This window comes from Fusarium odoratissimum (genome assembly GCF_000260195.1).
Source record: "Fusarium odoratissimum NRRL 54006 unplaced genomic scaffold supercont1.22, whole genome shotgun sequence".
Taxonomy (NCBI): Eukaryota; Fungi; Ascomycota; class Sordariomycetes; order Hypocreales; family Nectriaceae; genus Fusarium; species Fusarium odoratissimum.
Window position 1 is genome coordinate 297,253 of NW_022158707.1, and position 23,276 is coordinate 320,528.

The 23,276-nt window shown below is 47.5% G+C and overlaps 11 protein-coding genes across 11 annotated transcripts; 7 read left to right on the top strand and 4 right to left on the bottom strand.

The window, feature by feature from the left end:
• Positions 1-244: 244 nt before the first annotated feature.
• FOIG_11575 (uncharacterized protein) lies at positions 245-1,689 on the bottom strand. The gene has a single exon (XM_031212148.1). It carries the CDS (start codon positions 1,049-1,051, stop codon positions 398-400), a length of 654 nt encoding a protein of 217 aa, XP_031058125.1. The 5' UTR covers positions 1,052-1,689; the 3' UTR covers positions 245-397.
• A 1,055-nt stretch (positions 1,690-2,744) lies between these two features.
• Positions 2,745-5,619, top strand: FOIG_11576 (uncharacterized protein). Its single transcript, XM_031212149.1, has 2 exons — positions 2,745-2,810; positions 2,883-5,619. Exon 2 carries the CDS (start codon positions 2,989-2,991, stop codon positions 5,464-5,466), a length of 2,478 nt encoding a protein of 825 aa, XP_031058126.1. The 5' UTR covers positions 2,745-2,810; positions 2,883-2,988; the 3' UTR covers positions 5,467-5,619.
• Positions 5,620-6,124: 505 nt separating this feature from the next.
• On the top strand, positions 6,125-8,515 carry FOIG_11577 (uncharacterized protein; the record flags this gene model as incomplete). The annotated part of the gene is made up of 4 exons (XM_031212150.1): positions 6,125-6,486; positions 6,539-6,577; positions 6,630-7,224; positions 7,281-8,515. The coding sequence occupies 4 exons, from the start codon at positions 6,125-6,127 to the stop codon at positions 8,439-8,441; spliced, it is 2,157 nt and encodes a 718-aa protein (XP_031058127.1). The 3' UTR covers positions 8,442-8,515.
• Positions 8,516-9,069: 554 nt separating this feature from the next.
• FOIG_11578 (uncharacterized protein) lies at positions 9,070-10,878 on the top strand (the record flags this gene model as incomplete). The annotated part of the gene is made up of 3 exons (XM_031212151.1): positions 9,070-9,868; positions 9,922-10,263; positions 10,310-10,878. 3 exons carry the CDS (start codon positions 9,070-9,072, stop codon positions 10,876-10,878), a joined length of 1,710 nt encoding a protein of 569 aa, XP_031058128.1.
• Positions 10,879-11,613: 735 nt separating this feature from the next.
• Positions 11,614-12,959, bottom strand: FOIG_11579 (uncharacterized protein; the record flags this gene model as incomplete). Its single annotated transcript, XM_031212152.1, has 2 exons — positions 11,614-12,613; positions 12,667-12,959. The coding sequence occupies 2 exons, from the start codon at positions 12,957-12,959 to the stop codon at positions 11,614-11,616; spliced, it is 1,293 nt and encodes a 430-aa protein (XP_031058129.1).
• Positions 12,960-13,880: 921 nt separating this feature from the next.
• FOIG_11580 (uncharacterized protein) lies at positions 13,881-14,600 on the top strand (the record flags this gene model as incomplete). Its single annotated transcript, XM_031212153.1, has 1 exon — positions 13,881-14,600. One exon carries the CDS (start codon positions 13,881-13,883, stop codon positions 14,598-14,600), a length of 720 nt encoding a protein of 239 aa, XP_031058130.1.
• A 1,139-nt stretch (positions 14,601-15,739) lies between these two features.
• On the top strand, positions 15,740-16,178 carry FOIG_11581 (uncharacterized protein; the record flags this gene model as incomplete). Its single annotated transcript, XM_031212154.1, has 3 exons — positions 15,740-15,813; positions 15,867-16,009; positions 16,069-16,178. The coding sequence occupies 3 exons, from the start codon at positions 15,740-15,742 to the stop codon at positions 16,176-16,178; spliced, it is 327 nt and encodes a 108-aa protein (XP_031058131.1).
• A 431-nt stretch (positions 16,179-16,609) lies between these two features.
• On the bottom strand, positions 16,610-16,849 carry FOIG_11582 (uncharacterized protein; the record flags this gene model as incomplete). The annotated part of the gene is made up of 1 exon (XM_031212155.1): positions 16,610-16,849. The coding sequence occupies one exon, from the start codon at positions 16,847-16,849 to the stop codon at positions 16,610-16,612; it is 240 nt and encodes a 79-aa protein (XP_031058132.1).
• An 81-nt stretch (positions 16,850-16,930) lies between these two features.
• Positions 16,931-18,213, bottom strand: FOIG_11583 (uncharacterized protein; the record flags this gene model as incomplete). Its single annotated transcript, XM_031212156.1, has 4 exons — positions 16,931-17,329; positions 17,676-17,720; positions 17,772-17,957; positions 18,016-18,213. 4 exons carry the CDS (start codon positions 18,211-18,213, stop codon positions 16,931-16,933), a joined length of 828 nt encoding a protein of 275 aa, XP_031058133.1.
• A 191-nt stretch (positions 18,214-18,404) lies between these two features.
• Positions 18,405-19,328, top strand: FOIG_11584 (uncharacterized protein). The gene has a single exon (XM_031212157.1). It carries the CDS (start codon positions 18,489-18,491, stop codon positions 19,248-19,250), a length of 762 nt encoding a protein of 253 aa, XP_031058134.1. The 5' UTR covers positions 18,405-18,488; the 3' UTR covers positions 19,251-19,328.
• Positions 19,329-20,479: 1,151 nt separating this feature from the next.
• On the top strand, positions 20,480-22,098 carry FOIG_11585 (uncharacterized protein). The gene has a single exon (XM_031212158.1). The coding sequence runs from the start codon at positions 20,642-20,644 to the stop codon at positions 21,944-21,946; it is 1,305 nt and encodes a 434-aa protein (XP_031058135.1). The 5' UTR covers positions 20,480-20,641; the 3' UTR covers positions 21,947-22,098.
• The last annotated feature ends 1,178 nt before the right edge of the window (positions 22,099-23,276 follow it).

Consider the following 23,276-nt stretch of genomic DNA (forward strand, 5'->3'; position numbering starts at 1 on the left):
TTCTAAACTGTCTAAAGCATGTCTCAGTCAAAGATAGAAGCACAAACGAGACTGCTAATAATGACTAGTACTTAATTTAGGATGGACAGCCTGTGCTTGCCCCTCATTGACTTCTCTATGGCCAGGTGAGACGTGGAGTTGGTATTCTGTTGACCGCCAGCAGGGTGAGCCTGATTCATGAGCCGCACCGAGCAAGGGGAATGGTACAAATTCTCCGTATGTCTTAAGATATGCTAGTAAGCTTCCGACGCTACTGATGGTTCTATTAAAGGGTAGTCGTATATCGACACATCGATTTGGTGGAAGATGACGTCTATTAATGTTGCACATTTAATGAAGTAGCCTGTTGCTCTTCATTCAAGGGAATTAAATTCAGCGCACCGCAATCACACCTGATTCAGAAAAATTCCATTACGTTTCCTTGTTGCACACCAGCGCCAGACTGAATATTCGCCTTGAATGACGACCCTTCCTGCTCGTAAGCTCGAGGTGGCTGGGTAGATGAAACGCGCATTCGATTGCCCTGAATTACATCATGCACCGTCTCTATCGTCACACCATAGTGTGATCCATGTTGTCTCGCTAAGAGGGAATGGCCTGGGGGAGGAGTAACCTTTCTGTCGGTATGAATGTACCGCTTCAAGATAGCTTTCGATGTTGCAGCGGCCATCGCAGCAGCATAGTCCTGCCACTCCTTGGTCTTCTCACAATCAGCAAAGTCGGACACCCCTTTTACAATGATGCATGGCAGCTCTTGCCATATGCCTGCACCTTCCATCTCGAATGCAATGATGTTCTCAGCAGCGGCGATCCGATCACGATGTATAGCAGAGATCATGACCGTGTCGCCTGAAGCCATGGGTCCGAAGTGGATAGTAGGTGCTTGTATGTTGATGGTTTGATCAGCTCCTTGTCCTCTCAGAGCCAGTGGTTGCGGCATTGATCCAGTAACGCTAATAATTCTTTTTTCCGGCCTGTCATACCTTCCATGCTGGCCTAGTCGAGCAGCAGTCTTTTTCAGTTCCTCAATAAACGTCGCAGAGCCTTTCATGAGACGTCTCTTTCCCAAGACTGTGTGGAGGCTTTCCAGGAGATTGAGAATTTCTTTGGGTACCAGATCAATATGAGAGGTCTTCTTGCGGACAAACTCCTGATCTGTCTGGTGGCCAAAGTCATATTGAACGATGGAGTCGCTGATAACCACGTCGCCCAGACGAATACCATTTTCATCTGTGGAAGGAACGGCACCGCAAACTCCAACTAGTATTGTGAGGCAAATATTTGGGTAGCTTGTGCGTAGGTCTTAAGCGGCGGTTGCGGAGTTTACCTTTCCCTTGCCTAGCAATACGATCACGACATTATGCTTATCGATACGCCCCGTGACATACATGTTCCGATCCCCACCAGTTTTGCCGAATTGATCACCATCCTCATCCCAGAACTCATCAACTACCATGCAGACAGCATCGAACTCAAGGGACAAGGGGCAAACGACGGCGACTGCAAAGTCCTCTCGGCCGGCAGGTCGCTGGTGGCTGCTCATTTCGGGGAGGATGTTCCCTTTCTACCCTCATGTATAGGAAAAGAGAACCAGCTTTGTTCTCGAAGAGCTCGGTATTTGGGTCAGGGTCAAGAGATGTCGTGGTAGAACCAGACAAACTTTAAGCTCTTTAGATAAAGCAGAAAATTTTCCAGAGTTTTCGTTTTCTGGGTCGAGCGTGATGGGTGTTGGGCGCCCCGATGTTTCATAAGTGGCTGGAGGCTGACTGCTCGTTATGTTCAGCGGTGTGGAGTCGCCAGGCATCCAGCTCTTATGCAGCTGGCATCGTGATCGGCTAACAATACCCGAGCCTGATTCAGACATGCATGAAGTGTTGCAGGTTCTTATGTGAACGGATCCCTATGCCAATTTATTGACTTGACTCCGTTTATAGCAAAGCAGATGATACGAATCTGTTTGTCAATTAGAAATCTTCTCTTTGTCAGAACAGATGAAAGTCAAAAAGATTTGAGAGGCCACTAGAATAGCATTGGCCTTTCTTCAACTTTCCTGTGTTGGTGACAATTCTTTGTGGCTGCATATATTGTTTCGTGTCTGCAGGTGTTGACCCAATGCCAGACCTGGAATTTGCTCTGCGGGCTTGAGGCCAGGCTTGGCAACCAGGATCATGCAGGGTAAGCAGTAACCAGCACATTGCACTGCCCACTCCCTCTTTCTTCGGCAATTTATGTTGATAGCGATGTTGAGCATCAATCGTCAATATAATTACTCGACAATGGGGAATCAAAAGTCAATAAAAGAAGTGTCTTTGTTCCATCTGCTGCAGAAGCGTAGCACTGTCGTGAATAATTACCCATGTGTTGTGCGAGCATCAGATCATTCGTAAAGTGATCTGAGTCAGCTAATCAAATCCTATAACTTCTGAGTGTGCTGGGGGTTTGAAAATGAGGCTGAGCGCTTAACTGCGTGTCGCGGTAAGTCGGCGTGACCATGAGAAATTTCTTTCCCCTATGCCAAACGGCCCGCCTAGTTCTTCATCTTTCGTCGAACGTTTCACACGTCACCAATGAATACGGGAATAATAATCGATGACTAGGGATGTCCGGACCGTCGCAATCACATCAAGCTGGCTCGAAGTTTGCGAGCACAATCACCGGGCATAATGTCGACTTGGGCAACAAGACGCTGACCCGCAGAGACACGGCTCAAACAATAAATCACCACAACTATTATGGACATTCTACAGCCATATTGGAGGAAAAGGCATGTGAGCATCGCGGAGAGAAGCGAAAATGTACAGATGACGAAGGTTCGTTCTCGTTACATCCACTCGGGGGCCTCAGGCACCATGAGTCTAGACTAACCTTCTCTTGATAAGCAGAACAAAGTAGGCAAATTAATCCACCACTAGAAACTCTACTTCAATCTTTAAGATTCAATCAAATCGACGCTCGGCATGACAATATCAAGAAAGCTCATGCAAAAACATGCAAATGGATCCTCAAGAGAGGGAGTACCTCGACTGGCTGAATCCCGACATGGTCGATGAACACCATGGCTTTCTATGGATAAAAGGAAAGCCTGGAGCAGGGAAGTCCACTTTAATGAAGTTCATTCTCAGCAATGCCCGCAGAAGAATGAAAGACAAAACCATCATCTCTTTCTTCTTCAATGCACGAGGAGAAGAGTTGGAGAAGTCAACCACTGGCATGTACAGGTCACTGTTACTGCAAATGCTACAGCAACTTCCAAGGCTTCATAGTCTGCTGGATCCTGGGTTGATCTTAGGGATCGGCGAGAATCATGACTGGAGTGTTGAGGCACTGAGAACACTGTTTGAGCAAACTTTGGAAGGCCTTGGGGATTCCTCCGTGGTTGTCTTTATTGACGCTCTGGATGAATGCGATGAGTCCGGGATTCGCTCAATGGTGTCATCATTTAAAAACTCAGGTAACCTGAGCGCAGCCGAAGGAGTCGGTTTCCAGGTATGCTTGGCGAGCAGACACTATCCTCACATTACGATGCCAAAGAGAACTGAGCTAGTTCTCGAAGGGCAAGAGGGACATGACCAGGACATCATTTCGTATCTTGACAGTGAGTTGGAGATTGGCGACAGCAAGCTCGCTCAAGAGGTTCGGGCTCAGATCAAAGAGAAGGCGTCAGGTGTTTTCATGTGGGTTGTTCTTGTATCTGGCATTCTGCAACAGAAGTACGATCAAGGGCGCATCCACACTTTGAAGCAAACACTTCGAGAGATTCCAGGGGACTTACACGAACTATTTCGAGATATTCTTACTCGAGATGATGCTAACAAGGATGAATTGCTGTTATGCATCCAATGGGTTCTTTTCGCAAGAAATCCACTAAAGCTAGAGCAGCTCTATTTTGCGATTCGCTCACACACAGAACGTACCACTTGCAAGTGGGATCGAGACGAAATTGGGGAACTTGCAATCCGAAACTTTATTCTAAGCTCCTCGAAAGGCCTTGTTGAAGTCACAAGGCTAAAAAATGATCCAACTGTCCAGTTCATTCACGAGTCAGTCAGAGATTTCCTTCTTAAGGACAACGGCCTCAGGGAAATTCTGATGGAGGAGAATGGCAATCTGAGTGCAGAGAGTCACGATCAGTTAAAGAAGTGTTGCTTTGAGTATATGCAATCTTACACGGAAGAGGATGGTGCACTAGTAAACAACTTCAATGATCATCTTGTGGAAGTTCGTGTTGTGGCAGACTTTGAGTTTCCCTTTCTGAGGTATGCCGCACAGAATATTCTTTATCATGCGAATGCAGCAGAGGAGGGACATATCAGCCAGGCTAGATTCCTTGAATCCTTCCCACTAGCAAAATGGATTCAACACAATAATGTTTTCCAGGACAAAGAGGTGCGTCGACACACCATTACCGCAAGCCTTTTATACCTCCTGGCGGAATATAACTTTGGGAGCCTCATTGAGGGGCATCAAAGGAACCAATCCTGCTTTGATATCGAAAATGAGCGTTATGGCGCTCCTATCCTTGCAGCAATAGCTACGGGTAGCCGACCAACAGTCTGGAGACTACTCAAAAGGGAGACACGCGATGAGCCAGCAACGTCACGTTTACACTCCTTGTGCAATGAATACGACGTGGAAAAGAAAAGGAAGCACGGCATTGGGCGCAGCTTCAGATTTAACACAACATGGGGTCTTCTTTACTATATCTTACAAGATGACGACCTCATTGTGGCGTCGTTTGCTATTGCTTCGTCCAAAGCCTACACATATATAAACCTCCGAACCCCCCGTGGCGAGACACCGTTTTCAGTTGCCATTCAACACAGTCATGATATCTCTGCTACTTTAGGATTTCTCATTGAGAACGGAGCCCGCATTGAATCTAGAGACCAGCTCAGGCGGACGCCACTTTGTCTCGCTGCTGCAAATGGAGACACAGCTGCTGTAGCTTTCCTACTTGAAAATGGCGCTAATGTTCAGAAAACCTGCATCCATGGCAAGACACCACTTCCGTATGCTGCAGGTGGAGGCAGTGAAGAATGCATGCGATTGCTGATCTCGGGTGGAGCCAGTGTTGCTGCGACAGATGACCGGGGACAGACAGCACTTTTCCAGGCCGCGTGTAGCCCAAACGAGTCCGAAGCCAAGATGCAATTATTAATTGGCCATGGCGCAGATGTTCATAGGGCAGACAACAGTGGCAGGACGCCACTCTCACATGCGGCCCGACTTGGCGCTAAGGCTTGTCAGTTACTGCTTGACCATGGGGCAGATGTAAATGCAGCTGGCAATCGTGGTAAGACACCTCTATCATATGCTGCTTCGTCCTATGACCCTGAAGCTCAAAAGTGTGTGCAACTGCTTCTAGATCGAGGAGCAATTCCTGATATAGTTGATGGGACTGGAAATACTGCTCTGTCAAATGCGGCTACTGACACTGTTCGGGCTCTACTATCCATTTCTCTATAGTTTTCGGTTACTACTAGGAGCTTTCTGGTGTTGAATGTTTTGTCGAGTACAATGTTATGGTTTATCGGCGTTGCGAAACTGGCTCGCCGAGTTTGCCAATTCAGTACAGCCCAATATCGGAATTTCGACGGAATGCCCCCCACTATGGATACCACAGCCATAACAGCTGCCGATGAGACGTTGTCCCACTGATGGGCTGTGCCGCCTCTACATGAGCTGTGTAATGCCCTGTAACTCAAGTATAGCCAAAATGCCTTCTATATTTGGAACAGACTGCATCTGTCTCCACATATCACTCGACATCGACCATGCGCGTGACCACCTCAGATAAGATGTTATGCAGTTGGTTGAACTTTTACAAGGGTGAACCAACAGCGTGGCTAAACTGAGCAAATGAAATGGGAAACATCCCTTTGTACTGCGGGTCAATTCTGCAACGGGAACGAGCCGGAATCCTCTCCATGCATTACCTATCACCTGTCAGAGGCCTGAAGTTTGACCTCATAGGCAGCAAGTAGCTATGTAACCTCTCCACTCATGACCAGGTGTTGGTCCTGGGCATTATGGTAGGTGACTACGTACATAGTCCCAAGGGTCTCAACTACTTTATTTCCCCCATGTCCCTCCCTCCAAATCTTGTACGAGCAACCTTTTCAATATGCCTTGGAGCCGATACGATCTTGGCCAAACCAATATCTTCTATGATGAAGCAAAGCCTCCGCTTCCGAGCTTTGTGCTACCACCACATGTAGAAGACGTCAGAAGATGTTTGACGGACTTTTCTTGCCTATTCAACGAGAAGGATGAATCTTTTCATACCATCTCAAAAGATATTGGGGAAGGGATGGACCAAGGCTTGAATCCAGACCCAATTCGTAAAGCAGCAGAGAGGATTCAGCATGAGGTTCTTAGCAAGGTGGGTGGGGGTTATGCGGAGAATGTGTGGCAGGATATCTTCAGAAAGCGCTTTTTCGATCAGCTTACCGACTCTCTCTCTTTATCGAAAGAAGATTCAAGACGGTAAGTTACTTGATACGATTCCAAGGTAATAGAATCTAACCAAAGTTCCAAGAGTATCACGAAGCATATACTACTATGATCAGGTGGCAAGGTATGACTACCACGAAGTCTTATCCGACATGAATTCTTAACAAGAGAGACAGAAGCAGTGATGAAAATTGGACTTTATTCGAGTCCGGGAAGGAGGCAACAACCTCGCGATTAAGGCCAGTCAAATGTCCAAAACCCGATCAAGCTTTTTTCTTGCCTATTTATCACCATCGCAACAATAGTGGACTCCCAAAAGTGGCAGATCCGAAAGCGCGGCAATGGAGCCACGCTGGGGACTCCCAACCTGTGGAGCCTTTCACATGGTCGACCCTCCAAGCACTGAACAAATTTGGCCTTGAACCGTCTCCGTTTCGCATATTCGAGAAGTCTCCATTGGAGGCCAACCTCCGATGTTATCCTTGGCTTATAATAGAGCACAAAAAAGAGAAGGATCAGAATGAGGCACTCGAGCGCGTTGTCAACTGCCAGGGCGCCAACGCTGCGGCTTGTGCCATCAGTCTGGTCCAGCAGACGGCTCAATATGCTGTTAACCTTCCTAGACACGCACATATCCCCCCAATCCCTGTAATTACTACAGTTGGACCTTCTGTCACAGTATGGCTCATGTACTTTGCCGAGGACTTTGATGCGCCATGTAGCCGAAGGGATACAGATGAGGTAATAACAAGGAGGCGGAAAGAGGGCTACGTACGTGTTGCAATCACGAGCCTATACACCGTCAAACACTATACTGATATCGATAGATCATGCGAGCGATCTGGAAAGGCGACGTCAAAAACCTCACCGACATCATGGCGTTTCAGATGATCATCGAGAATACACACACGTGGGCAACCCGAGTCTTCAAGCCTTTAATCGCCTCGTATATCGAGCAGTGGAAACACATACACAGCGGGCAGAAGACAGGCATGGCGGCTGACCTACTGCTGACGGCCAAGTCAGAAGCATTTCGTCAGAAGACTATAGAAAAGCGAAGACTTGTCGTGCCAATGGTTCGAGATCTACTAGATGCACCTGCAGGCATGGAACTAGATGATATGGCACATAAAAAGGTCACGCCACTGTTCCTTGGTATGCTTATGCATCAGATATGCTCCACGGAGAGAGAATTCATTTCCAGCCAAATCGACAAAGCGGTAATGGACAGGCTGCAGGTCATTGTTACGAATGGCTCTACAGTTACTACTCAAGTCGAAGCCCTTCATCGAGTTGAAGCAACAGCACAATTGCCTCTCAGGAGTCAGCGCGAAGAGACAACACAGAGTTCCAATTCAACGCAAGAGTCTCAGATTCCAGAGGTCGATAATGACGATCCAGATGACTCAGACTACCATCCTACAAGCTCTGAATCACGATCAAGGTCACCCTCAGATGCCCACACAGATGATGGAGATGCTCGGTCTGAGGCTGCCGTTTCTGTAGCCTCTACTTCAGCCTTTTCATTTAGCTCCTTCTCAAAGGACTCAACGGTCGTATGGAAACCTCCGAGTGATCCTGAAACACCAAAGTCTGGATCAAGGAGCAAGAAGGGACCTGAAAGACCGGATATTCTTCATCGACAGTCTTCGCAGCCATCTGAGGACTCCGACGACGCGACGCCGAAGCCGACCACAGTGGGTCATGGGATTGATTTCAATTTTGCATCTCCAATTTCAGGCTCGCGTCTTGAGCGACTAGGAAAGAATGTACTCGACGGGCCGCCAGTGTTCGCAGGTCGATCGCCACCTAGTCAACCAAAGTGGCCACCGGGGCGAAAGTTTGTCTCACCAAAGACTCAAAGTTCTCCCAAGGCTCCCATGCATCGGGGTGACATAATTACATCCCCCCCTGCAGATCCCAAGGCGAAACTATACATTGACTTGACGAGTGATAGTCAGAGAGACCACCCAAATACCAAGGAGTAAATGGCTGGATGGTCCTGTTCTGATAAAGGGGCCTTTGGATATCATATTTCATCACGTACATTCCTTTGTCGCAGTACTCATTCTTATAGCTACACATTCTTTCCACTGTGGTGCTCTCAGATATGTAGCCTATGATTATTTCTACCTCACAATCAAATTCCTATTGCTCTGCAAGCTCTGGCTCTTGTAAAAGTAGACTGTCGCGGATTGATAATCGCTCCACGTTATGAAGATGTAATTGGGATCCGCTCATGGCTCGGCTCTTGCTGGTTAAAGTTGATATCCGACACTGATCGGATATATAGGACGCCCGTTGCTCGATTTGTCAGTTTCGCCCATGCTTGGTCCTAATTTCTAAACTAGAGTCGGCTAGATCTACTGTCATCTAAATTGCGTATTTTGTAAGACCGTGATTAACAATAGCAGGGATATGATGGCCTTTAACGTTAAAGTCTCGGCTAGCGTTACATAATGCTGGTGTACATTATGGAGCATTGCATATAGCGTACGACTTCAAATGATAATTCAGTATATAGTTATGTCTTGCCGTCCTGAGAATCCTTTTATTGATATTGACATTTACCTAATCAAGTCCCTTGAAACCCGAGTTGGGAGCCAGACAACAATCATGGGTGTAGCCAATTCTCTTCACGACACTATCCGAGACGCGCCTCTGGGACAGATTCTCCGATTCGTTACCAACAATCGCCTCTTCAAATATCCAGAAGAACATCCAGAGTTTGAGCTACCAGCTGCTTGGAATCAATTACTCAGTAACGCCGATCTCGGATACGCATGCCATACTGGGACGGAGACCCCCTCGACCATCGTCAATCCAACATCCGATCAGAATACCATTGAAGGCCTAGATATCGAGAGCAAAGCGCTCGACACTGATGGGATTACTGATGCCGCGCCAAATGCTACCGAGAACGGGGTCATTCTAGTTGACTGGTACTCAGACCAAGATCCCGCCAACCCCCAGAACTGGTCGAACCTTCGTCGTGCCCTCGTTGGCTTGATCATTTGTTTCTACACTTTTGTTGTATATCTAAGTTCAGCGATATACTCACCCTCAACAGAGGGCGTCATGGAGAGATTTGGAGTCAGCAACCTTGAAGCAACGCTCGGTCTTGCTATGTACGTTCTGGGATACGGCATAGGTCCATTGCTATTCTCTCCTCTCGGGGAAATCCCTCGTATCGGTCGCAATCCTGTCTACATCGTCACTTTCGGGATTTTTGTTATTATCTCCATTCCAACCGCTTTGGTTGATTCATTCGCGGGACTCATCGTCTTGCGGTTTCTGCAAGGATTCTTCGGGTCTCCATGTTTGGCCTCAGGTGGTGCGTCATTGGGTGATATGTATGGTATGGTACATATGCCTCTCGCTATGATTGCTTGGGTTGGTGCTATGTCTTGTGGCCGTAAGAACTCCGGCATGCTTTGTTTTTGTTCGCGTTTTCTGACTGTTTCGCAGCATCCCTTGGCCCATTGATCAGTGCGTACGCCGTTACAGCAAAGGGGTGGCGTTGGTCTTTGTATGAGTCAATTTGGGTCTCAGCGCCGGTACTGATCGCTCTTTTTGTTTGCATGCCGGAAACAAGCGCCTCTAACATCCTCCTTCGACGAGCCCAAAGGTTGCGCCGGTCTGCGGGCAGTCAGAGGCTTCAGTCTCAGAGCGAGATTGACCAGGCACATCTTACAGTCTCGGGCATAGCTGTAGACGCTTTGATCAAGCCCCTGGAGATCACCATCAAAGACCCAGCCGTCCTATTTGTACAGATATATTCGGCCATTCTCTATGCCATATACTACTCATGTAAGTAAACTATGCCTCTGTCCTGCATTCACATCTGACCATGTAGACTTTGAGGTCTTCCCATTAGTCTTTCCTGTCTATTATGACATGTCTACTGGAGAGGTTGGCCTTGTTTTCATCTGCATCGCCGTTGGGTGCATCTTGGCTATCATTCTATACGGCTTATATCTATATTACGTGCTCATACCACGAATGAAGAAGTCTGGCATCGCCCAACAAGAGGAGGTACTCTCGCCTGGACTTGCAGCCTGCTTTGGCCCGACTATTGGCCTTTTCATATTTGCATGGACGGCTAGGGTTTCCATACACTGGATTGTGCCCATCATTGGAGTCACGATCTATGCTGGTTCAATCTTCACTGTGCTACAGGTAGTATTCCTTTATATCCCCATGACCTACCCTCAATATGCTGCTTCGCTGTTCGCAGCCAACGACTTCTTTAGAAGTGCCTTAGCCAGCGGCAGTATTCTATTCGCTCATCCACTTTACAAGAATCTCGGCTTTGCAAAGGGAACAAGCCTTCTTGGTGGTCTAAGCGTCATTGGCATCTTTGGCATGTGGGTGTTGTTCTTTTACGGTGCTAAGCTACGAGCCCTCAGCAAGTTCGCTACGTAAGCTAGGGATGGGACTGTCTTTCTTTGCATATGAAGCATTGATCGTTGAGATAGACCCCCGATTTAATCGAATCAAAACTGGTGGAAGGTGTTTGGATATCGGCCAACTATGAAAGGCTAGTATCAGACCATGATTGACAGTCTATTAACAGGGCCACATCAGACTAGTCGAAGAGAACGGTGATTTTAAAAGTTGCGGGACGGAATGATGTATTATTTTAAGATCTATAGAGATTTGGACAACAACTTCTCCTCTCTGACAACATCCACTACTATCACACCTACTTCAAAACAACAGTCTTCCACTAAATCTTAAGTCCCGATACCCCATACTGAGCTGCATCTCACTAAGTTCCCGCAGCCTTAGTAGCAAGTATCTCGAAGAGACGGTTTAGCTCTATGATCCAGGTATATAGCTCGCCCAGACTCGCTGTCCTTCATGGCTGCGGAACTCTTAATCATGACTTGAAAGGAAGTTCAAATGCTATGTGTGAATTGGGAGGCTAGACTGCCTGAAATATTTTTTTGAGATCAGTTATTGAGATTGGTACAGCTGAGAGCTGACGCTCACATCGTCGGTGTTACCTCACTGTGGTTAGGGGATGTCAACTCTACACGATTGAAAACACAATACCTCTTTATGGCTGTGGTAATAGTACAGGGATCTATTGCGATGATTACGGAACAATGTATCTGAGATGCTGGTGACTATGCAGGTTTAGCTCATTGATATGAACTAGTTGAATGCATCTGTTCCCGAACCTTCCTTGTCTCCAAACCATGACCAGATATCGTGGAGAAGCAGATTAGGGACCTCAAAGGCAGCGAAATGGCCGCCATGGTCATGTACGGTTCTCTTTAGAACATTTCCTCCTCTCTTCGCCCAATCCAACGGCATACGGTAAGTCAAGTCGTAAGGGAATTGACTAATGGCGACTGGGACCTCTACCAGGGGCAGGGTGCCGAAGTCGAGTGTTTCAAAACCCCCATCATTTTGAACCTCCTTATAGAAGCGCATGCCACCGTACGGACCTTGAATCCAATACATCATCGACCAAGTAATGATCTCATCTGGAGTCCATGCCATGATAGCCGGGTCGATGACCCTGTTCATAATGGAATACATCCACATGGCGTTCCCAAGTGGCGAGTCCGTCATACCGTATGCGACGGTGAGTGGTTCCGTGGACATTATCAGTCGGTAGCCTGATCCCTGATTCTCATACTTTTCTATAATCTCGATGTATGCAACTTCATCAGGCGTTGCTTCTCCCTGTGAAAGTCGGCGAAGGTCATTATTCCCGGGCTGGATAATCCAGAAATTGCTGAGTGCCGATATCACATGCTTTGGGAAATGGTGGGCTTGGTAGCGAAGGATGACGCCACCAAAATCTCCACCTTGAATGACGTATCTGGAGTAGCCAAGTTGAAGCATCAGTTCGTTGAATGCATAAGAGGCCGCCGCGGGACCAAAGCCTGGCTGCGTCGGTGCGGGAGAGAATCCAAAGCCTGGAATCGAGGGCGCAACAACATGAAATGCTGGTACAGATGAATTTGGTGGATTCGTCAGATTTCCGATAATGTTACCGACTTCAAGGAAGGAACCCGGCCATCCGTGAACAAACAGCAACGGTATGGCGTCTGACCTTGGTGAGCGGTGATGGACGAAATGTAGCGGTACAGAATGAGTGACGTTGTCGATTTCGGGCTCAACAATAGTCGTAAACTGGCTGAATCTTCGCAAAGTATCAGTATTCATCGTTAATATTTCCGCTCGTGTAGTCCTTACCTGTTGTTGATAGAAGCTTCCGTAGCATTCCAATCATACTCATTGACCCAGAAGTCACGAACGTTTGTGAAGTTCTCAGCACCGGGGCCATCGCTTGACACATTTATGAACAATGGTGACCTTGTATGAGCAACCCGCTGCCGGGTATCCTCAATGAAGTCTCGGTCAACGTGAATCCGAAACGGCCTAGGGCCCTTGGTAAAGGTGGCATCGACATTTGGCAGCGAGGAGGGCTCTGAAGCAGCACAGAGGAGAGAGCCAACGGAAAAGACAAGTATATAAAGGCACCGCATGATGGCTTAGGATGAAAGATATGTTGGATGTATGCGTTTGGTTTTGGCATAAAACACTCTTATACATTCATTCCATGATGATGTGACCCTGTCAGATGGTCCCTCACCTACCTTCTGATTTATAAGCATTCTACATTCTTAACGAGTGTTCTCAAGGTTTAACGGTTTTATTTTGTGTTGACGAAGCACCAAGAGAGTTAATTGGGTAATCCTACGAAACGTCATGGACTTTGGGTAATCCATCTGAGTAATCAACGCCCTTCTGATGACACGACTAAGCGTAGTCGAATGCTACTACGTTAGATTATTTCCCTCCAGCTTTGGTAGCTGAGAAGATGATCTTCTTGAAAAATGCCGCAAGCGAATTTTTGTTATCAAATTTGCTCATTCACCGGTTCCGAGATTCCCGACGCTGTATCCGAAGGCGTCCGGATATAAACCACGTTGCCCAACCCAGCGATTGCGCTCGGATTACTCAACTGCTTGATCAGATAAACCGCGTACATTGGATAATAAACTGTGTAAACTGAAACTCCCGTTCGATTCATACACAAGAGCTTAAGGTTGTCTGCAAGTACTCTAGTCCTCTTTATCAGTACAAACGGACTTATGCCCACTATTCTAGCAACTTTCTGGATGAGAGAAAAATGCAAAGGCAATAAAACTTCAAATTGAATCTTGGGACTGTATCCGAATGATCACGGAAGTTAGGCACCACAATCAGACTTTAGGACATTTGTAATCTTGGAATCCCTGGTGGAGACTCTACAACCCTTCACGTTATTTATCAACACCTCTCAATATGGTACTTTGTAACGATCTTGGCCATAAATAGGCCATGCCATCATTCTCTCGCTATTCTGTTATTTATTGACTTACACAAATACCTACTGCAGAATCTATCTTTCATCAACTACAGTCATGGCTACCGTTCAGTTCGGCATTCTGGCCTATGCGTATCAGGTAATTGACGCCAGCGGACCTATGGACCTCCTCAACTCGGCCAACAAGACGGCATTCCTAATTAATCGAGAGTACGGACCTGTTAGCGATGATCTCATCTCACAGGCACCACAATTCACATTCCACCATATCGGCGTTACCAGAGATCCTGTTAAGCTCGGCACCGGTCAGATGACTATCATCCCTACAACCTCAGTTGATGACTGCCCCGAGCTCGACATCTTGCTTGTTCCAGGACCTTACCTCGGTAACTTCGACTTGCATCCGAAGCACGCCGAATTCATACGTAAACATGTCGCTGCCGGCAAGTTGCTCTTTACAAGCTGCACAGGTGCTAGTCTTGTCGCATCCACGGGTGTTTTGAACGGGAAGACAGCTACTGTCAACAACATCGAATTTGATTGGGTCCAAAACCGCTGGCCACAAGTCAATTGGACACGAGAGAATAAATGGGTCATTGATGGGAATATCTGGACTGGATCTGGTGCTGTTGCCGCTATGGATATGGTGGCTTACTGGCTCAAAGAAAATTATGGCCTGCCTGTGCTCATTCAGGCTGCCTCGACACTGGACTATGAGCCTCGGGATGCGGATGGTCTGTTCAATGTTTTGCCTCAAAGATATGATTCTAAGGGAGAAAAGACTTCTACTCACGTATTTAAGTATTACGATTCTTAGATAGCACGACTCTCACAGTAGAGAAAGCCCCAAGTTGCAATAAAGTACACTATGCGGAAGAGTTAATAATAAACCCGTTTCGTTACCTCATAAATCTCCGATGTCAGCATTATTTCCGCTTGGTTATTCCCTCTCGGGCCGCTTCCCCTCCCACTTTTTGTCACCGCTTATGCTCCCCGCTTATACGTCGATCCCTCAAATCTCATGGTTGGTGTATCGGATTGAGGAAGCTTGCGGTAACTGACGGGAACAGATGGGTTAGAGCCTCTGCTGTCAGCTTGCACCTGCTTATGCTCCCTTACATGATAGTCAACAACAGCTTTTCCCTGACCTTCTGAGGAGGGTTATAGCAAATAGGAAAGTCCCCCTCGTACCAGCCTCGATCTATCTCGCCGAGAAGTGATGTAGCTCACAAACACAGCATTCTCAGTCTACGGCAGTCACGACACAGACGCAACCCTATGTAGTCACTACTGAACAAGGATGAACAAGGATGGAAGCATAAGCAGTGCCGGTTGCCGTTCACCGTATAACTTCTTGCCAGTGAGGAGCCAATCACAGTTCTACCTTGGAACGGAAACCTCAGTGAGCCGCGCGTTGCTACCCATCATATGGTAACAATTTAGTCAATAACGAGAATCAAGGCAGATGACAACTACTGCTGTCACTTCTGGGCGTTGCCGAGTCTACAGACCCCCTATGGCAATACATACATGCATGAACTCCACAGTTACGCATGGAGTTTTATGGGTTGGAAATCCTAGAATGATGCACCTCATTTTCCTTTTGACGGGGCTCTCTTGAGTAGCCTCCAAGCGAGTCTGATCTGCTCTATTGGCTATGACTTCGTGATACCAACTTTTGTGCCTTGATCCTAGAACGGTCACTCGGATGTAACACTTTCCGCTTATGAGTATGTTCCCTCATGGCTGTGTCAGTGTCGATGCAGGATAGTCTCCGGTGAGCCCTCAGTGACCTACAGTTGGAAAAGGCGGCGGCATCTGATGGAACGTCGCGGGTATAAAAAGAACCCAGGCTCCCCTTCTTTATTGTGACAATCAACCCTTCATAATCTTATTCACAGACACGAAGACACTTGTAACCACAAAAATCTGTTATTTGAACAGTTCTATCTCATGATGCAGTTTGCTAGCCTTCTTTCCGTTGCCACCTTTGCCGCCGCGGCCATGGCTGCCTCCGTCCAGGTCAACTTGTCCGTTTGCCCCCACTGAACACAACATGTCTGATGATCTAATCAAAATTTAGTTACTCCGATACTGGCTGCCAGAACTTCATCGGATCCCGCTTCATCGACTTCGACCCGAACCAAGGCGGCACACACCATAGCGGTGGTCCCGCAGGCTCTCGTGGTGGCCTGTTTGTCAACTCCAACGGAGACAACCTCGCTTGTGCGTTTCTCACCTTCTATCCCTTTTTTTGTCCTATATTCTGACTCTGAAAATTGCAGTCCGTGGGTTTAGTAACCACCCTGACGGCAGTAGCCCTTTCACTGGTAATGTCGTTGATGGCGAATGCATTGGTACCCTCAATGGTGTTGTTGCCGTTTTCATCGTCTGAGTGACATGTGTTTCATGGAACTAGGAGACAATGTCATCTTGATAAGCGAGCTACATGAGTTATGGGCATGCAGGTCCGAGTGTTGGATATGGGGCAAAATGACATATTCAACATATGGGTCATTCTTTAAGCAGTCACAGTCATTACGTACAATTCACTCATTACGTTCAAAGCAACTAGTTGATCTAAAAAAGTCTCAATTACCCTAACATTCTCAATGATGTTTATTATCTGTTTGATAGAACCGAAGAATAAGCTCACATTATATCAAGTGTCAATCAGTCTCCAGAATGAGCTAACTGCTCATATATCGTATTCAAACTATTTGCGGCAGCTGACTGCCTCATCATCTCAATTGTTTATTGTTACGTGGTGGGTTGTGGGGTAGAACGACGTCAAGTTTGTCTCGCTAAATGAGCTATTTTGCTGTCCTAAATTCCGTCTCCTAACGCCCAAGCCCGCCTCTCTACACCTAATTCCTCACTGTAATCACCAAACTCGTTGAACACGTCTTGCGTCATCCCGTTATACCTCCTTGGCCACCGAAATTCTTCAAACATGCTCTTAGTGTAGTCCCAATATTCAGGATAATATCCTGCTGTTTCCCAGTCTATAATGTCACTTAACCGCCATCCTCTAGCTCCGGCAGAATCTTTAATTCGTTCCACCATGATGTTGCGAGGGCTGACGTCTCCGTAAGTAAAAAAAATCTAGTGCCCACGCTGGCTGGACTCATCTGAAAATTGTAGATTCTAGCTAAACGACGCTTCATCTGGAAAGGGTCTGATAGGGGCCCAATCTCGAATGCGCGGATCGCGGCAGGCTTCGCCCAAGGTATTGCAGATACCATGGTTTGCCGGCTTGGGAATGTCCCGCATCTGTGAGACACAGTCCTTGAGTTGAGCGGAGAGGTTGGCGTAGTCTTGGTCAGAGAGCGCATCCCAACATGTCCCCAATGCTGTGCCTGGAACCCTACTCATGAGGAGATAACTGAAATCTTCCTCGCCAGTGTTCTGAGAAACTACATCAAAGGCTCGTGGCGCAGGAATGGTTGTCTTCTGTTTCAAGACTCTGAGAGCATTATACTCGTTCCTCAGGGTATCCAGGTTGGAATCATACTTGAGGTATAGTCCAAAAGGTAACCTCTGAACCTGCGCATTTCCATCGTTTCCATATAAGCGGCTTCCCAGTTTTTGCAACAGCTCGTATGCCGTAATATGAATTGTGGATGGGAGGGAACCGCCACAAAAGCATTATTGGACGTATGAACGCGTGTCCCAGGCCAAGACTACTAGAACGCATGGGGACTGGGAACTGCTGATGGGGAACATATGTGATTATTTTCGGCTCGGAGAACAGACCGGGGGCGATGGTCCTTGCAAGATTCACCGGCTGAATGCTTCTGCAGAAGCGGGCGTGCGAGCCGATAAGTCGTGCATCAGCCTTTTCAATACCCTATCGCGAATGGTCGCCTAGCAAAGCAATGGAACCGCTCACATCGATAAGTTGCTCATCGCCAATAAGAACATGCTTAGCTCCAAACTAGAGGGGTTTGTTAGACCTGATGTCGCTTCAAATTTTAATGTCTCTTACCTCAACGATGGATGAAGGCAATCTTATTAATCTGACAATACCGCGCTGTAAGGCCTTGTGCACACTCTTGCGGATGAGCCAGTGAGTTTGATAAGATGAATATGTCTCAGCTCTATGGATAAAGAAACGCCACCAATCGAAGTATTGGGGGCCAAAGGATGCTTCGAGGAGCTGTATAATACGTGGCTGATCTTGGAATTAGACGCGAGGGTATATACAAACGACAGGAACAAGAAGAACTGACTTCCCGTTTGGGCCACGCGGATGGCACAGGTAAGATCGGGGCGACTATTACGGGGTCCCAGAGGCTACCCTGTTTTCCTGTTACGCAGCATATACCTCCGTATCGCTTGTTAATGGCATTGATCTTATCAGACGAAGGGGCTCGCGGGTGCGTGCCAGAGATGACTGCCAGCGCATGCGGTTGAGTTGAAGACAACATGTGTAGTGTCCTATAAGGATGGCTTTATTTCCAAGATGTTATTGAAGCTTCTAATAGTATATACGGAGTAGGTGCAAGAAATGGTTGGGAGGAGAGGTTCTTTAGGGTGGATGTCGCGCGGTAAGCAAGATCCCACCATTGGATAGTTGTTCCTGTTATCAGGGTTATAAAGTGGGGCATCCCGCTCCAGGCAGCATCACATATAAAGAACTCCCCCTCATAACCTTCACTCCCTCAGCGGCTTTATCATCACATCCTCTCTCAGTATTAACGCAATGGGCTCTCTTCCTCTCACCAGCATTCAAGTGCCCCCAGCCCAAGGCCAAACGCACTCTCACACCGTCGTCTTCTTGCATGGCCGCGGAGATAGCGCTGCCAACTTCTGCAGCTCGCTCCAATACTCGCGCGACTCCCAAGGCCGCACGCTTGCCGACGCTTTCCCTTCTTTTCGATGGGTATTTCCTCAAGCACCTAAAAGAAAATGCGCCAGTTCACCCGATGAGTGGAACCAGTGGTTCGATGTCTGGAACGTGAGGAATTTGGCGGAAAATGAAGATCTCCAGGCAGAAGGACTCAGAGAAGTCGTGCCCAGGATTCGCGATATTCTAGCCAAAGAAGCAAATGACTTGAACGGGAGGTGGGACAAGGTCATTTTGATGGGTATCAGCATGGGCTCTGCGACAAGCGTGCACACTTTATTCAACCTCGACATCCCGACCCCAGACAAACGACTGGGCGCCTTTATTGGCTTCAGCGGGCGTTGTCCGTTTGCCGGGCGAGCACTTGATGAGATGCGTAAGACGCTTCAAGTCGGTTCGTCCCCAACGCACAGTGACGTTCTCAAAAATACGCCTATGCTCTTGGAACATTGCGTCGACGATCCGTTGGTATTGGTTGATTGGGGCAGGAGGCAGTGTGAGATATTGAAAGGGTTTGGAGCGAATGTGACTTGGAGGGAGTATGGGAGCGGAGGACACTGGTTTAACTCACCCCAGGGCATGGATGATGCGATAGAATTTTTGAAGGCTGTACTTTAGATGCTAGACTTGGGCATTGGGAAAGGGCCGTGTCTACCATGGGTGGTTGGGAAGCTGCCAGCGCAGCTCGTTCATCACTGTCGTGACCGGCGTCAATCTTGTTGATTCGTTGACCACAAAACCTTACTTCTCTTCTTGTTTTCATTCGAAGGTGCTATTATTGAGTAATCTTTAGACTAGATAAAATGCTGCTGTAGCCAAGGTTGGCACATGTGTATCACTGAGGGTTGTGAATTCTATGGTGAAATGGCCAGGCGCTGCATTGAGGATTGCGCAACAGAAGGGCGAGCTGCGCCTAGTAATCCATGCAGTCCAGTCCGGGCTGGTGAAAGACGAGCTCCAACCTTGGCATGAACGTGAGAAAGTGGACGTTGGGCCATTTAGGGAGATATCTGAGACTGATAGATGACATTCTTTTGTTCCATTACTAGCCTCATATGACGTGGAGATGGTCCAGACCCAGCCCTGATGGCCCATATGAAGTAAGTGGTGCTGGCGTTGAGGCTGAGTCTTATTTTAGCTGACGAAGAGAGTGTGTTGGCGAGCTTTTGGTCAAGCCCAAGGCATCAGCCGTGATTGAGATTATTGGGCAAGCCAGAGAAATCTCGGAGAAAATGGCAGTGCTTACCCGCTATGTACGCATAATAATTAATTAAATGAGTTCACATGCTGTGTGGGCAACGCAATTCAAGGACCCCGAAAGCCCTTTTTCCCGAATCGAGTCGCATCGTGCGAAGACGCTACGTAGCCCGAGGGGGGCAAGAAAGTTTCTAACTTCTATTCTAAGTGACAAATGAATCTCGATAGGCTCAACACGTATTTGGTGGGAAACCTGGTCCCGTCTTTTTGGCACCATCATTTACCGTCAGAAGCTTTCTTACTCCCTAATGGTAGCGTAGCTTATTAGCTTAGGGTACCCCGTAGACCCCTGCAAGCTCAGCAGATCAGTTACGGGGTCCGCGCGCGATAATTTCTAGTCTGGGTTGGAGCCGTCGGATAATCGGCAAGTAAGACCACATCATCCCGGAACTCTAATTGGCCCGGTCGTACATTTTGAACATTGTCTGAACTCTCAAGCTAATGAAGCCTCCAAAATCGTTACATGAGATTGCAGAATGGCTGAGCCTCACTATTACGAGTGTTACGAGACAGCAGGGCTGAGTTTAGTTTTCATAGGTTACGGGATGGAGAATGCCCAGCCATTGCTACTTTGTGACGCAGCTCTGAGTGCCAGGGCTGACACAGGTGCCGCCCTTGGTGACATATAAGTAGGGTAGCTCTGACAGTTAGCTTGTTGTTTATCCAGAATTAAGGCATAAACCCATACCTGGCAGTTCTCCTGCCAATAAGCATTCTTAATCCCTGATTATTTCCATATCAACATCTCAACCATGGAGAGACACGACATGCTGTACTCCGACGTAGAGTCCGCATCATCGTCAACATACCAACACTCTCAAACAGACATCTCTGTTGTATCAGCATTAACAGCTCCATCGACTGTCGTACCCGACGAGGGTATCATCTCAAGGACCTATGACGCCGCCAAGAGCCTATGGCACATAGAATGCCCTCACCAATTACGAAGAGAGCACCAAAGGAACAGCCCTAACAACACGACCGCAAAGGCGGCATTCAAACACGATTACCAATCCTACGCACAAACCTCTCATATGGGGATCCTTGACCCAGCATACAAAGTTTTTGTTAGCAAGAAAGGTTATGGATCATTAATCTACAAGCTTCACGCTAGGACCGTTGTCGTTGCTGGTGATCCACTATGCTCAGAGTTCCATCGCAAAGCACTATTCAGTGAGCTACGCCGTTACCGCTGGGCTCGCGGTCTATCACTTGCATTTGTCGGGATTAGTGAGGAATTTGCCAAGTATGCCCATCAACAAGGCTGGGCGACAATGCATTTTGGCCATGAAGCCGTTCTCAACCCCCTTACGAACAAGGTTCTTCGAAAGCAGGCAGGCAAACGGATGATCGCTCAGAACAAACAGCTTCTCGATCCAAAGCGTGGAGGTATATCAGTGAGCTTCTACAGCCCCGCTGTCAATGAGACAGATCCAGAGCTGGAGCGCCAGCTGCAGGATCTTTACGATGATTGGAGGGAAGACCGAAACCGCAAGCATGGAGACGGCTCACAGGCTTTCGTCACTGTCTACGACCTCTTCTCGCTCACTGAATCAACAATCTTCTTATACACTTCCGACCGCGACGGCAAGATCAATGGGCTTGCGACACTACGAGAACTCGGCGCCGAGAGAGGATATCACCTCGACCCTTGCATTGCATCCCAAGATGCACCACGGGGTATTTCAGATCTTCTTATTGTTACTGCCATGGAGCTGCTGAAAGCTTCCGACGTGGGCTACATGAGTCTTGGCATCGAGCCCCTCGATGAGGTTCAGGAGGTTACCGGGTCATCGAAACTTGTGTCACGGCTCTGGAAAGACGGCTACAACCAAATGATTCAGTCGGTGCCTGTGACAGGCAAAGCAGCATACTTCAAGAAGTTCTGCCCAGACGAGTCGCTCACATCGAAACTCTTTATTTGCATACCCAGCAAAGGCATCCCGGTTCGAAGATCAATCGCGCTACTGCAATTTGCGAACATGAACCCCGGGCAGCTATTTACTCAAATTCACTTGGGAGATCGGCACAAGGAAAAGCAAACACCACAATCATGAGATTGTCTACTTTTTACCTTTCTTTTTGTATAATACTCTTACTCATACATATTGGGAGCGGGGATACCATTCGATCATTTAGTTTCTTTTGTCACATAGATAGACCAGTTTTATACAGCGATCCATGATTACAACATTAATCTTCCACCAAAGGCTTATAGAGAGTATTGAATGTTCTCGAGCACCTCATAGGAGCCCTCGTAACCAGCCTTTGTTTTTAGTGATATATCATGCATATTCAACAGCGGGATCATGTTAGTCCGATCCGTTCACGTCAGGTAAGCTCCTCCTCATGCTGTTGGTTCTTCAACTTCCGTATAATATCATTACCGTGCGCCCCCATTCCCCGCTCTTTGCTTTGTCGCTTCCCTCAATACCCGTCATCTGATCCAACTGTAGCGCCCAAGTATCGTGACATGTCTCAAAACAACAAGAACAATGTTGAGCCAAGTAAAGGTAAGGCAAAAGCTACGGGTTACCGGCAGTATTGATTCTAATTCTTGTTGTCCCTAGTATCATCACAGCACTCAAACGGCACTCGGAACGCAGACTGGCTATGTTTACGAAACATCATCATATGGCAAGTCCTTACCATGATAAACATGGGACTAGTCTTGTGTGACTGGAAAGGTTGGAAGAAAGAGCGGTACTCGGCGAAAGGACGAATAATATTTGGAGCGCTGCAGACTATTATCCTGGGTATTGTCTTGATGCAAGCTTTCCTGCGAAAGCAACGAGTGGTTGATCGTAAAGCTTAGACATTGCCCAACAATAGATAGCACGACATGTATAATTACTCAAGCTTTCGCGTTTGTACTCCTCACAGTTCTGTGGAATGACAGAATACCTCACTAGCGAACAAACTGCTACAACGTCGGGGAAATTTCAGGATCAACAGGCTGCGTGATCTTATATAAGTAACACCGCAGGCCAAATCACTTCGTGATACGTAGGAATTTCAAGCAGTGGAACAGCGCAAAGCTTGATTTCTTAGAGATCTAGCCCCAGATAGCTTCAATCGCGTCTAGTGCTGACGATGGCACGGCCCTCTGTATCACGACGTGGCGTACAGAAGCTGCATCGAGTATCGCCGATCGGGTATATCGGGACTGACGTAGGGGCTCCGATCGGCACAAATAAAAGATCTTCCATGCCGTCCAAACAAATTCTATCACTTGAATTTTGATGCCGTTCCACTTTAAAGCTATTTTTTATCATCTACCCAGGTTCTACTGAATCGTGAGTCTGCCGTAATGAAGGCCGATAGTGTATCTATGGAGGGAGGAGGATACTACAATGAGAACTCTAATCTTCAAGGACAAGCGATAGT